Genomic DNA, 13,070 nt, shown 5'->3' with positions numbered 1-13,070 from the left:
CTCCCACATACATCATTCCCATCACACAAAAAAAACCCAAGACAATACCCGGAAAACCGGTGAGCAAGAACTTTCAATGGGATCATAACCGAACAGAACCCGTGAAACCTGTCCTCAACCTCTCCCCGACCGTCGAGACCCAGTCTTGATCCCTGTTCACGAGAATGGTGGCCGATTGAACGTATGCCAAATAGAGATATTCGAGTAACTAAACTGAGTGTCGCCATTCGTTACCTACCCGTTGCATGCTGTGGAGATGGCCTTGATATTATGTCTTTCAAGCTAGTGTATTTAGGAAGGTCTTGTTCCGAATCGTTGCGGCTGATTGTCGAGTCAAATCTAAGTTTAAACGAAGGAGAGATCTTTAGTTTCAGAAGCTCTTCCTCCATTAGGAGTGGAGGAGGGTTTGAATCATTGATATTTAGTTGCCATTTGAAAGGGTTTGAGTTTGAATGTAGGTTAGTTAATTATCTTGAAATGCCCACAAATTTAGTTATGCTAAAATTGATGAAATTTGTAAACCTATCAAGTCCATGCTAAATAATTAAGGGCCAAGTTTTTAGCAAAGTCTATGGATGGACGATTTTCAAAACTCATCCTAACATTTCAGAAAATAAATGGATTTTTTTTTCTTTTCTGAATACTCTAATTTTTGTCTAATCCAAAAGTATCATTCACATTCATTTCCAATTTACAATACACCATCAAACTTTATCGTTTGAAAGCATTTCAATAAGAGCAGTAGACATAAAAACTAAATCTTGAATGGAGTTCATCATATTCAACTCTCGTATGATCCCAAATCACCACCTACCAAATACTAAATGCTTGCTTGTTTTTCACTAGCTTGATAACAAGAACCAATGTTCACGATGCGGAGTTGGAGTCGTTCCTCCCAAACCGGAAAGAAAAAAGAAAGAAGATTAATATGTGATGTGATGATTCGAATATCACAAAAGTCACAATCCAAGATCCATTCAAAGGCCCCAACTTCCATCTCAGCCCCTCTCCCGAATTTTCGGACTAGCACAAAATTAGATCTCCTCGATGATCAAAATGTGGAGCATGACTTCAAACCCGACTAAATATAGACAATATATACCAAAACATTTCCCCCCCGAAGCCTAAAGGCTCTCCATAACCTCTCTAACTATTTGGTTCCAGAATGGTAAATGAACTGTACTTTAAAGCCAACAGCATTTAGAAATATTTAGATTCAATAGCCGATATAACCATCATTAGTCATGTTTTAATTAAATTCCGAATCTAATATTGTGAATCTAGTAAACAAGTCATGATCAATAAAAACTAATAATTGTATTTCTATTGTAAGAAAAAAATTAAGGATCGAAGCATAAATATTACATTAAAATAAAGAGCAGCCAAACTGCATTAGAATAGTTCTTAAATAACCATCCTCATCCCAGTAGCTAAGACCAAGTTAATGTTTCCTTAAACAACAAAATGTCAACAGTAAAGAACATTTAGTTCAAGGTGCTCCAAAAGGCAAAAATTTTCATGAAAAGGGTAACTCAGCTCTGGGATTTATCAGTTAGAAACTAGCCAAGGAGCCTCTGTTTCGGCCATACCATCTATTATCTACAGCAGGAAAAGAGTTTGCATGTATTTAGGAGCCCTCAGCCACTTCACCTCCAACAAAAATTTATCTGATTGTCACAAACTTATTTGTACCATGCCTAGCCCAGTAATTCCTCAAATCAATCGGGTCTGAAAAATCATAACCTTCTGATGCAAGTTTTTCTAAAACTTTCTTAAAAGCTCCAATACTCATCTTCCGTCCTGCTATCCTGGCACCCCGTCTCTTTGTGCTCATAGGCAGAGGATACATCGACAAGCCCATAGTACAACATGCGGACTGCCACCCACCAGAACCCCACCTGTAACACTGATGTGGGTTGCCCGTGCATGAGCAAATCGGTATAGGGATATCCGAGATATCCATGTTGATTCCGTTGATCACAACTTCGGCATGTTTCTTGGGAGCCCTAGCACGATGGACCACAGGGGTAGACTCATCTTTTGGGGCCCTAGGAGCTCTGGTCCTTGGTTTCTTTTCTTTTGGCGGAGACTTTGGTGCTTTTTCACCTCCTCTTTTCTTAACAACGTCAACACCTATACCTATACCGATACCATTATCCATTTCCTCGCAAGCCTCTTCCATCTGAGGTATCGAATCTTCATTTTTTGGTATATTCATTTGCAGAGGGAGTTGAATGGGATGAGTCATTGCCACTGATGACTCAGGTAAAACTCCGTAACTTGGTTGATAATAGCCATTGTGATGATTCCCAGGTAAAGCATTAAGATACTTGTCCCTATTGTGATTCATCCAATAGTCCATCGGAATATGTGTCTCAGGAACCCCACCGACTCGATGGTGATGGAATGGCCCACCATTGGTGGAGGGCATGACAGAAAACTGTAAGGGATTGTAAGGATTATCTTGAACACTGCCACCACCGTAAATGGGCTTTTCAACCACGGAAGACATTAGCTGAAGCCCCAGATGGCTCTCAAGCGAATTAGCCTGCTGCTCGAGAAACCCCCAATTCCTCAAATTTGTCTGTCCATTTCCATCCATCTAATGCCAAGAAACAGAAAAATTCCTAATTTCAGTACAACAACCGCATGTTCATCACAATTAGCCATAAATTTATCACATTCTACAGCTGCACAACTATTACATTGTACCATAGAATGTTGTTCATAATTCTAACTGTACAACCTATAAAAACCCCAATAATGAAACACGTACAAAACCACAAAAAGACTACAATGCGGACAAAAAGGAACCCGAAAAACCCATATAAAAACACAAACGATAAAAAAAAAACGCAAAGGGTTTCGCGATTTAACGTCAGATCTCTGTAAAATGACGAATAAAAACATTAAATCGAATCACTATACTGTACATATGCATCAAAGACTGTAATTTTGACAGCAGATGGAGCGAACTTACTGAGAAAATGAAGGGTCGGTCGGCTTGTTAGGGTTTTTTCCAGATTGGAAGCCGTTTCCTTGGAATGGGAGCAAGAAAACTGCGCACATAAATAGAACCAAATGTCATGCATGACAAGTACACATGCCACTCTTTTGCGAGAAGCCATTAATCAAGGCTTGTACCTTGATGTTGTGTACTTTAATGATATTATTGATATAAGATAAAATGTAATTTTAGTTTTTTTTTTTTTTTATGTATTGTGTTTGTGATATTTTAAATCTTATATCTCTTATTGCACAAAAGCTTTTGTGAGACGGTTTAACGGATCAATTTCGTGGGTAGAATATCTTATTTGGATCATTCATGAAAAAATATTACTTTTTTATGCTAAGAGTATTACTTTTTATTTTGAATATCGATAGGATTGACCCGTCTCACAGATAAAAATTCGTGAGACCGTCTCACAAGAGACCTACTCCTCTTGTTGATTCAATTATGTTTCGATTATCACTTTTTGTTTTTTTCCTCAAAAATAATATAATTAAATTACAAATATTATTGTTAAATTTTTGCAATTACATGATTAAAAAAATTCTTCATGACATACACATATATTTTAAAAATATAATTATACAAATTTAACAATGATGTTCGTAATTTAATTAAAATATTTGAGGAGAATGACTAGAATCGATCATCGTGTCATAGTTATATGAGCATAATCGATTCAACAAAAGATATAAAACTAAAAATATCACAACACAATACATACAAGACTAATAAAATTGACATTTTGTTTTGATATTAATATAAATATTTTGTAAAATCTCATTTTTTATTCGTATGTTTGTTTATTTGGTATTTCGGTAATATTTGTTATCAAATTTCAGTATTAGTAATATATTTTTCAGATTTTGACAAATTTAGTCATCTTTCATCCGTAATGTTAATGTGATACTATATATCTAAGTGAGACATAAAAAAAATGATTAAAATTATAAATAAAAAACAATATAACATATTTGACAAAAACTTGTGTGAGACGGTCTCATGGGTCGTGTTTTGTGATACGGATCTTTTATTTGGATCATCCATGAAAAAGTATTACTTTTTATGCAAATAGTATTACTTTTTATTGTGAATATCGGTAGAGTTGACCCGTCTCACAGATAAAGATTCGTAAGACGGTCTCACAAGAGAACTACTCAACATATTAAAACATAAATTTGACACCATACGAATTGATATCGCAAAAAGAAATAACTTTTCTTTTCTGTCAATATGAATTATTAGAGGCTTAATCAATATTTTAAATCAATCAGTATGAACTAAAAGAATTTTTTTTGATGTGCTCGCTACAAATTAAATTTTTTGTCGAGCAAATGACATTTTTCTAATTGTATAGATTGATGAACTGATATCATATCATATCCAAACCGCATGAATAGTTAAAATTATAATTTTCAATAGAAGGGGCCACGCAATCTCCTTTACGCACCTCTGCCTCTCAAGTCTCACCTTGGCTTGCTCTTCTCTGCTCTCTCCTATTCCCTTCTAAAAGAACCCAATAATCATTAACAATGGAGTTCAAGATTCTGTGACAGAAGTAGGTTTATTTGTACTGAGAAAATGCAAGTTTTGGCTTTAATTCAGACGCCCCAAGTTTTAGTTTCTTCAAAGAAGAGAAGCAAGAAAAGGCCCCCAGTCTTTTATGATTTGATTGGTCCACTGCCCTTCTGTCCTTTGGTGCCCAGAAGGATTTTTAAGCCATGTGAGTTATTTAATGCTTTACGATCTCGAGTGCTGAGAATTCAAGTTCTGTTTTTTTTGGTGAAATGGGGGTGAAATTATGATAAAGATTGAAACTTTTTGGCTTCTAGTGGTTTTTGCATTTGCGTGAATTTGTGCTTGGCGTATCAGTCTGCATTCTGGTGGCGAAGATGTATCTGTTTCTGTGTGGTTTGTAAAATGTACTTTGTATTATTTAGCATAGAGTTTAATCTGCAATTATCTTGTGCTTTTATGTTATGTTTGTGGGTGGAGTCTTCTTGTTATTTTACTATTTCACATGCTTAAAGAAATAAAATTGCAGTCCATGTTTTTGAATTATATACAGCTATGGCTGCCAAATATGTATCATAACAAGTTAAAAATTCATCAATGAATACCGATTTTTTCACCAAAATCGTGGTAACGACAGGTCCCTTAGAGATTGTGTTACTATGCTCTAATTTTTAATGTGATCATACGAAGTACAATTTATCTGTGCTTTTATATCTTTGTTCATGCTTCTGTTATTGACTTTGTTTGAAGCAATGGAAATGACAACTTACGTATGCAGTTCAATGTTGGGAGGTTCTCGAGTCGGTATATAAAGGCAAAGCAATCAGAACACATGCATTAAATGTTGGAACAGGATCTGGTGGCTATGAAGAGAGACATGAGAATGACAAACACAATCTCCCTGCTGACAGGCAACATATTGATTCTTCATCTAAATTGTATGTTATCTTCGAATTTTTTGGTTTGAAAATATTTGCAGTCTTTTTTATAGTTTGTGTAAATGTTGAAAGATCGAATTGAGTGTACTAGTATGAACTACGAAGACATGATTTGGAAGTATTTATACAGACTTGAACATTGCATTTCACTCCCGTGTTCTCTGTTTCAATAGTGTCAGAAACTGATACACAATTGTTCCTTTTCCCTCTCTGTTTCTTATGCTTTTTTGTGTTCATATGTGTAGCATATAAACTAGTATCATATTTTTTTTTATGTTTTTAGGCATAAAATTATTGATTGTACCACCTTCCACAAGTTTGAGCTTTTGGGACAAGCGGTTTCAGCATAGAGCATATTCCTTCAGCTGGATCTATAAGAAACATGGGAAATATAGAGTTTGATAGTTTTGATCTACTTTTTCCTATATTAGTCATTATGTTCGTGTACATCTTTTTACTTGTAGATGTTGTATTACTGACTGCAAATAGACCGATGAGATATTTTGTCTGTCCCGAGTCCTGACCAGCATATATTTTCGTGAATGGCAGAGAGACATCTCATCATCAATTTCCTTTGCCATTGTCCATAGCTCTAGTTCTGTGTGCATGTGGTTTAGTATATTCACTGATTGCCTTTACGGAAGGACCTTCATCACTCTTAACGGCACTTGCGAAATCAGGCTTCACAGCTGCATTCTCTTTGATATTTGTTTCTGAGATTGCTGACAAGGTAATATATTGCAGAAAGATGAAATAATGAAGTATTTTTATTTCTTTTGTTCATATATACATATGTATGCTTCCAGTTTTAAATATATTACTTTTCTGATAAGGCGCTTTACACTGTTTAGGGATGTAAAGTATGGTTCTCAAAGACTTTTATCTAGCCAAACCTTTTTATTTTTGTTTTTCAGCATAAATGGTTGTATGTCTTTCTAACTCTTTTAGATGGACTATGGTATTTTGTTTCCGAGTTACATAGTTGTTTCATTTGATATAGTTGATGTCTAAGTTTAAGCTTAAAATTTCTGTGCATAGAAGTAGTCTTGTAAAATACTTTTGATCCATTGTCCCATTATAGTTCTTTTTTGATTTCTTGTTCGAGATGGCGGATCTAGCAGAATTTAGATTTGGCTAAAATTTATTTTAATGTAACAGACTTTCTTCATTGCTGCTCTGTTGGCCATGCAACATGAACAAATAATGGTATGATTCTCTCTCTCTATCTCTCTCAAAATTGCTTTTCAGGCATTTAATGCTAGTGATTTTTAATTAAATGAATTTAATACATTTAAATGAAAGAAATATTTCAGGAAATTTGGTCAAAAATAGATCAATAAGATATTAAGAATAATTATTTCTAAGCTCATCCTTTTGGTTTGCATTTGACCAAGCTCGGTTTCACTAAACTCCTGCTTTTATGGCTATCAATGTTTTATGGTAGAAGTAATTCAAAATTGACTCTGAATATTTCATGGAGATACAAGCTTTTCTCAACTTGACCAAAGGTAATTTATTTTTTTTCAGTTCTGTGTGTCTGCCCATATGACATAATAATCAAATGAAGTGTTCAATTTGATATTGGGTTTAAAAGATTTAAGTTACACTATTATCATCGGTTATAGCTTTTGATAAATTGCATACGCTCAATCCTACACTATTCCTGATTTTCTTTTTTTCAAAAGCGACCCCACCCCATTGCAATAGCCAATGGAGTTCGATTTAAGATGATTAATTCATTGGGGAAATGTTTGGACCTTTATATGAGCAATTGCGAACTTTTCAACCAATTTAAGCCATCCATTCCTCAAATAAATATTGAATCGAACCAGTTGATGATCAAGAATTGGCCACTTAAATTTTGTTGATTGGGGAAAATTTATGGTCTCATAGTGGTTTTAACAACATACAGGTTCTTTTGGGATCAATGGGTGCACTGACAATTAAGACGATAGTTTCCATCGCGATGGGTCGGATATTTCAGTCAGTTCCTGCTCAATTTCGAACAAGTAGTAGAATTCATTTACTACAGGTCTTTGTGTCTTATGTTGAAATATGTTCTCGATAATTTTTTCCTTCTAATTCCATTATGTAATCTACAGCATTGCCAATCGGAGAGTATGCAGCAGTAACTCTGTTGCTGTTCTTTGGTCTTCAATCAATTAGAGATGCATGGAAGCTTCCACCAACATTGGCTAAAATTGATCATAGAGGCAGCCAAAAATCCAAGGAACCTGCTGAAGAGGTTGTAGTTTTTTTACAATTTGTCATAGATATATAATTCTTTTGTTCTTGGAATCTTTACGGTTTCTTCATTCACTCTTCGAACTTCTGCAGATGTCGGTGAAGCTTTCTCCAATCGAGGTTTTGGGCGAGTCATTCAGCCTCGTATTTTTCGCTGTAAGCATTTTCTTGAAATTTTATGCATCTTTAATGTCAATGCAATGGTTATGAAACTTTCATGAATTTGACTCTCCGTTAGCCATTTCAGCACCCGGGGTGTGACTCAGTGCATGCTTATTTCACTAAAAACATTGTATTTTTGCTTCTTGTCATTGATTTTAGGAATGGGGAGACCGCTCAATGCTGGCCACCATGGCTCTTGGTGCAGCACAAGTAATATTTTCCCGAATTTGTTTTATAGAAAAACCAATGTTCTTTCAAAAACTTGAGCGACTAAAATTGTTTCTTGACTGAATCCATGCTAAAGTCTCCACTGGGAGTGGCAAGTGGAGCCATTGCAGGCCACCTGCTGGCAACATTTATCGCAGTACTAGGAGGGTCATTTCTCTCGCACTACATATCTGAAAAACTGGTAAAAACAAATCAATTCTCTCCTGTCCAAGAAGATTAACATTTAACGTTCGTATTTGTCTCATTTTCACTGCTGTTTTCAAATCAGTCTGGATACATTTGCGGAGCTATGTTTCTGGTGTTCGCTGTCGCCACATTTTTCGGGGTATTTTAACCAAGTGTTAGAAATATCCATCAGCACCTGCCAAAAGCCAAACCAGGAACTTGCTCCAACAAAAATGGTGCGAGTACTTCCAGATACTTTGTCGCGATCAAATTCTTCATCAGTCCATTAGCTTCGGGTCTGTTTTTCTCGTCTTTGTACTGTATATCCATCCGTCTTGATCACATCTAGGGGTTCGAATATCGAAAGCTGTAGCGTGAGCCATGAACATGTGCTGTTAAAAAGTCTTCTTATGGAAATGTAAAACCTATTTCATGTTCATGCAGTTGTAAATGTGTCTAATTGGTGGCATACATGCTTTTCAATTGCGAGTATTGAGATGGTAGAAATTCGTAATTTTAAGCGTAAAATCTTGAATCAATTTATAGCTAGAACATATATTTTGTTGGATAGAAAACCTTTCATGGTGCATAGGCCAGAATAAGTATCAAAGTTTTCCGACAGTTTCTCATGTTTTGTGACACTTACATCGATAATTGGTACCAAAACAAACACAATCTCCGGTTGGATTTCAACTGCGGCTGAGGTGTCTTGTCAAGTGGCATCTAGCATGGCAAGAGAGATTACCATCACTTTACCATATCATTTTTATTTCAAGAAAATGATTATTTTGATTTGGGGCCATAAGAAATCAAGAATTACAATATATCTATTACATAGGATCAAACACAATTTATTTTTTCGAAAAATATAGTTGATACTTGATATTATTTATGAAACCACAACTCAAATATATGATTTTAAACCATAAAACAGTTCAAATCTCATACTTTAATTACTTTTCAGTGAAGATACGTCATTGATAAAGAAAATGATGGAATTAGTCTTACGCACAGTAGTTATGAAATTGCAACTCAAATCATTTTAAATCATGTAACAGTTCATACGTCGTACTTCAGTTTCTCTTCAATAAGGATAAATCATTGCTAAAGAAAATAACGGAAATTAGTCTTATCCGTCTCTCCGCTCGGGAACCTCTTGCATTGCCCTATTTGATCTAATTTTACAAAATTTGCAAAGTGCAACTTTGGGGAAGACCCCTACACAATAGATCCTAGAAAAACAAAGTCTTTCAATTGCATGTGGTCACTGAATTATGAGGGCTACACAATAGGAGACAATGGAATACTCCTCAAAAGCCCTTAACAATATAGAGACATATCATGGGGTGACCTTTACTTTTTCCCTTTATTTTTTTCACTATCTTCTTATCTTTTCTTTATTATATTAACTTATTTATTTATTATTTTAGTTATTAAATAATAGAAATTGGTAAACTAAAATATTTTATTTATGCACCAAACGTGCATTGATATTGAAATTCAATTCCACACTTGTATGATTCGATGAGTTTTTAGAAAATGTTTGTGCACACCACGAGGCAAACAAAGCAAATACTTCTTCAAATTCATTTGATTTGCATTTTTTTAAAAAAAGAGTAGGTCTCTTGTAAGACGGTCTCACGAATCTGTGAGACGGGTCAACCCTATCGATATTCACAATAAAAGTAATATTCTTAGCATTAAAAGTAATACTTTTAATGGATGACCCAAATAAGAGATCTGTCTCACAAAATACGACCCGTGAAACCGTCTCACACAAGTTTTTTCTTTAAAAAAATATTTTTTATAATTATGATTTAAAATATATTAATTCATTGTTTGTTTAATCAATTTATATAAATAATAAATTTGTTTGTTTAATCAAATTGATATAAATAATATTTATTAAAATATGTTTTCATGAATTGGGACAAGCTGAATCTCTCCAATGTATCTGGTGCATAGTCTTTTAATACTAATAAGTAATGTAAATTACCATAGATACATTGATTTTGTACATATTTTCATTCATTTAAATTTAATTTCATGTGCCATGTTGTGTAATCATCATGATACTTGTAATTATCATAATTTGTATAACGAAATTATATATATCGATGATTTATAATTCATATGATACTAACGTCTCACATTTGGGATGAGCTCTTATTCAATATATACATCATGATACATGTACTTATCATAATTTGTATAACGTAATTATATAATTCGATTTATAACTCATATGATACTAACATCTCATTTTTTAGATATATATGCTGATGATTTATAAGTTATTTAATACTAACGTCTCACGTTTGAGACGAGATCTTATTCGTTATATATGTGTATGCATGTGTTTATTTAAAGAAATGGTTACAAAAATAGTCTTTATCTCCAATATCTTTTGGTTTCACAAGTCACAAGTTTTATATATTTATCGGTGTGAAGCTCAAATATGGGGTATTTTGTTTTTTTAAAATTATGGTCAACTATTTTAGATAAAGAATATCATTTTTTTAAATAAATAGTTGATCAATATTATTTTACAAATTTTTCCCGGTGTACCAATGTCTGACTGCCCAAAATTTGAGATCAAAATAGTTATAATTTTTTATTCCTTTATTTTAAATTGAATTCCAATTTTTTTTTAAAAAAAATATAAAGTATAACCGATTTATTTATTTATTTACGTTTTCTCCGACCAGTTAAACTCGATCAAATAGTAGTATATCCCACATTTCCACCTTTTTGGATTGTGTTTAATATTGATGTTGCTAAAATCGGTGATGGTACCTGGGAGGTCGGATCTTTGCTTAGAGAGCTCGGATCAAACCTTGGAACGATGGCTGGGAGGTCGGATCTTCAGTTGGGAGCTCGGATCAGACTCTCGAAATCTGGAACCACAAACAAGAACGTTAGAAGGGGGCCGGAAGGCTGTTCCGGCGTAGCCCCTCCGACGCTCAAGTCAGAGAATAGAAAATTGAGAGAGTAATGTGTGTGCTAAGAGAATGTGAATATCTGAATGAATAAATAATGAACGAAACCTGGTATTTATAGGAGAACAATAGAGTCCTGATTTTGGTAGATTTAGATCCTCAGAATCTTGCAAGATTTGGTTAGATTCTGTGAAAGATTCGGTCATATCTTCTAGATTTCGTTTATATTTTTGTGGGTTCTTGCTGAGATGTGAAAACGCCGCCTATTTTCCTGGGAGGTCGGCTCGGGAGGTCGGCCAATCATATCCGGTCGACTCGATCGGACTACAAATGAGGTCAGCTCGGGAACTCTTGGGAGCTCGGCCGTGGAGCTCGACATGGGAGCTCGGCCATATTTTTTAAGCCTCGCTTATGGGTATTTGGGAGGTCGGCTTGGATGACCTCCCGGATGAGGTCCCGGCCTGCAGCTGGCTTGGCACGAGTTCCTGGTCACCTGGCCTTCAACTGTCTGGGCCACCGAGAGTAGGCCGAGGCCATCCCCGACCCTGGGGTATCACGAGTCCCCCACCTCAAGTCGAGCTGACGTCGTAGACTAGAAGCTCGTCGTCTGAACTCGCGGTGGCCTAGGGCTCTCCCGAGCTTAACCAATCTTAGTTATGCTGAGCTTAAGGTGAACAAGTTTTTAGAAGAGCTGAGCTTACCGGTAGAGTTCTGGCACGTTCTGTTCTAATGGGTATAACCCTCAGCTGAGCTTTGATCCCGCAATTGTGCTGAGCTCCAAGACGAAGCCTGCTACTCGCTAAACTAGTCCTTCGAGATATAGCAGAGCTGAGATTAACCCTGAGGCTTTTGGATATGCTGGCTCCCGCCCTGAATATGAAACGTCGCTATCATGTGTCAGTCCAACAGTTACTTTCACGCATCTCGAGACGATCCTAGCCGTCCAGCTCATCTGAAATCTACGGTCCGATCTTGTCCTGGTCCCTCTATAAATACTAGACACCCTCATTCATTCCTCACTTTTCTCCCTTCGTCTCGGCTCCGACCCCCGAAAAGAATTCCCCTCTTCCCCAACTCCCCAATTCCAATCTCCTCTAGGTATTATTTTTATGGCCTCCCCCGACAGTCATTCTAAGTCGACCTCCGAGGAGATCTTTCGTGAGGTGGATCAGTATGATCCCCTCATGGAAACCTCAGGGTCCGGTGAGCGTCCTGAAGCTGTGTGGGTCAGCTCCCGCCTGGAGGCTGGTGATGACGGCGCAGCCCTGAACCAGCTCGGTCTCACTCACCCTGAGGAGCTAACTGGGGCGCCTGATCCTTGGTACGAGCTCCACCCTTCGTGGTTGGATGTCTCAGACGAGGTTCGGCTCCGAGCTCTCTCCCACGCCCCAGCTGATTATGAATTTATCTTTCCTCATTCTGAGGAGAGAGCCAACAATCCCCCTCCTGGTTACTACACCTTTTACCAAGACCAGATAGAGGGTGGACTTCGATTCCCGATTCCCTCTTTCTTCCAACAGCTCAGCCAATTTTACCAAATTCACCTTGGCCAGTTCACCCCAAATGCCTTCCGCACTTTGTGTAATTTTGTTGTTCTTTTCAAGGCTTTAGGTTACGCAGTGGATCCCCTGACCTTCTCCCATTTTTACCTCCCCAAGAGGTCAGAAGAGGGCCCCTTTTACTTCTCAGCTCGGCCAAACTGTCAATTCTTCGAGGGGTCCCCAAGCTCCAATAAATTTTGGAAGCACCATTACTTTTTTATCCGACCTTCGGACCAATGGGACATCTGCTCCCAATGGAGGGCTGCTCTCCCCGAGCTTCCTTGCCCACCTCCGGGTTTCCGCAAAAGTGCTACTTTTCTTGAGCCCT

General features: G+C 36.6%; 2 protein-coding genes across 2 annotated transcripts; one reads left to right on the top strand and one right to left on the bottom strand.

Annotated features, from left to right (window-relative positions):
* Window positions 1–733: 733 nt before the first annotated feature.
* LOC140974807 (protein BASIC PENTACYSTEINE2-like) lies at window positions 734–3,119 on the bottom strand. The gene is made up of 2 exons (XM_073438298.1): window positions 2,981–3,119; window positions 734–2,602 (listed from the first exon to the last, which is right to left on the bottom strand). The coding sequence occupies exon 2, from the start codon at window positions 2,600–2,602 to the stop codon at window positions 1,664–1,666; it is 939 nt and encodes a 312-aa protein (XP_073294399.1). The 5' UTR covers window positions 2,981–3,119; the 3' UTR covers window positions 734–1,663.
* A 1,300-nt stretch (window positions 3,120–4,419) lies between these two features.
* Window positions 4,420–8,701, top strand: LOC140975693 (protein PAM71-homolog, chloroplastic-like). The gene is made up of 10 exons (XM_073439549.1): window positions 4,420–4,733; window positions 5,304–5,463; window positions 6,013–6,193; window positions 6,622–6,669; window positions 7,376–7,472; window positions 7,566–7,708; window positions 7,801–7,863; window positions 8,029–8,079; window positions 8,174–8,278; window positions 8,366–8,701. The coding sequence occupies exons 1-10, from the start codon at window positions 4,592–4,594 to the stop codon at window positions 8,429–8,431; spliced, it is 1,056 nt and encodes a 351-aa protein (XP_073295650.1). The 5' UTR covers window positions 4,420–4,591; the 3' UTR covers window positions 8,432–8,701.
* The last annotated feature ends 4,369 nt before the right edge of the window (window positions 8,702–13,070 follow it).

The sequence above is a fragment of the Primulina huaijiensis genome, chromosome 4 (assembly GCF_012295235.1).
Source record: "Primulina huaijiensis isolate GDHJ02 chromosome 4, ASM1229523v2, whole genome shotgun sequence".
In the NCBI taxonomy this organism is placed as follows: Eukaryota; Viridiplantae; Streptophyta; class Magnoliopsida; order Lamiales; family Gesneriaceae; genus Primulina; species Primulina huaijiensis.
This window is presented reverse-complemented; position numbering and strand designations above follow the sequence as displayed.

What these genes read in the sequence shown, in the direction of transcription:
- LOC140975693 (XM_073439549.1), top strand. Translation starts at nt 4,592, where the DNA reads ATGCAAGTTTTGGCTTTAATTCAGACGCCCCAAGTTTTAGTTTCTTCA. An exon ending in CAGAAGGATTTTTAAGCCAT is followed by an intron (nt 4,734 to 5,303) that starts GTGAGTTATTTA and finishes TTACGTATGCAG; the next exon opens with TTCAATGTTGGGAGGTTCTC. An exon ending in ATTGATTCTTCATCTAAATT is followed by an intron (nt 5,464 to 6,012) that starts GTATGTTATCTT and finishes CGTGAATGGCAG; the next exon opens with AGAGACATCTCATCATCAAT.
- LOC140974807 (XM_073438298.1), bottom strand. Translation starts at nt 2,602, where the DNA reads ATGGATGGAAATGGACAGACAAATTTGAGGAATTGGGGGTTTCTCGAG.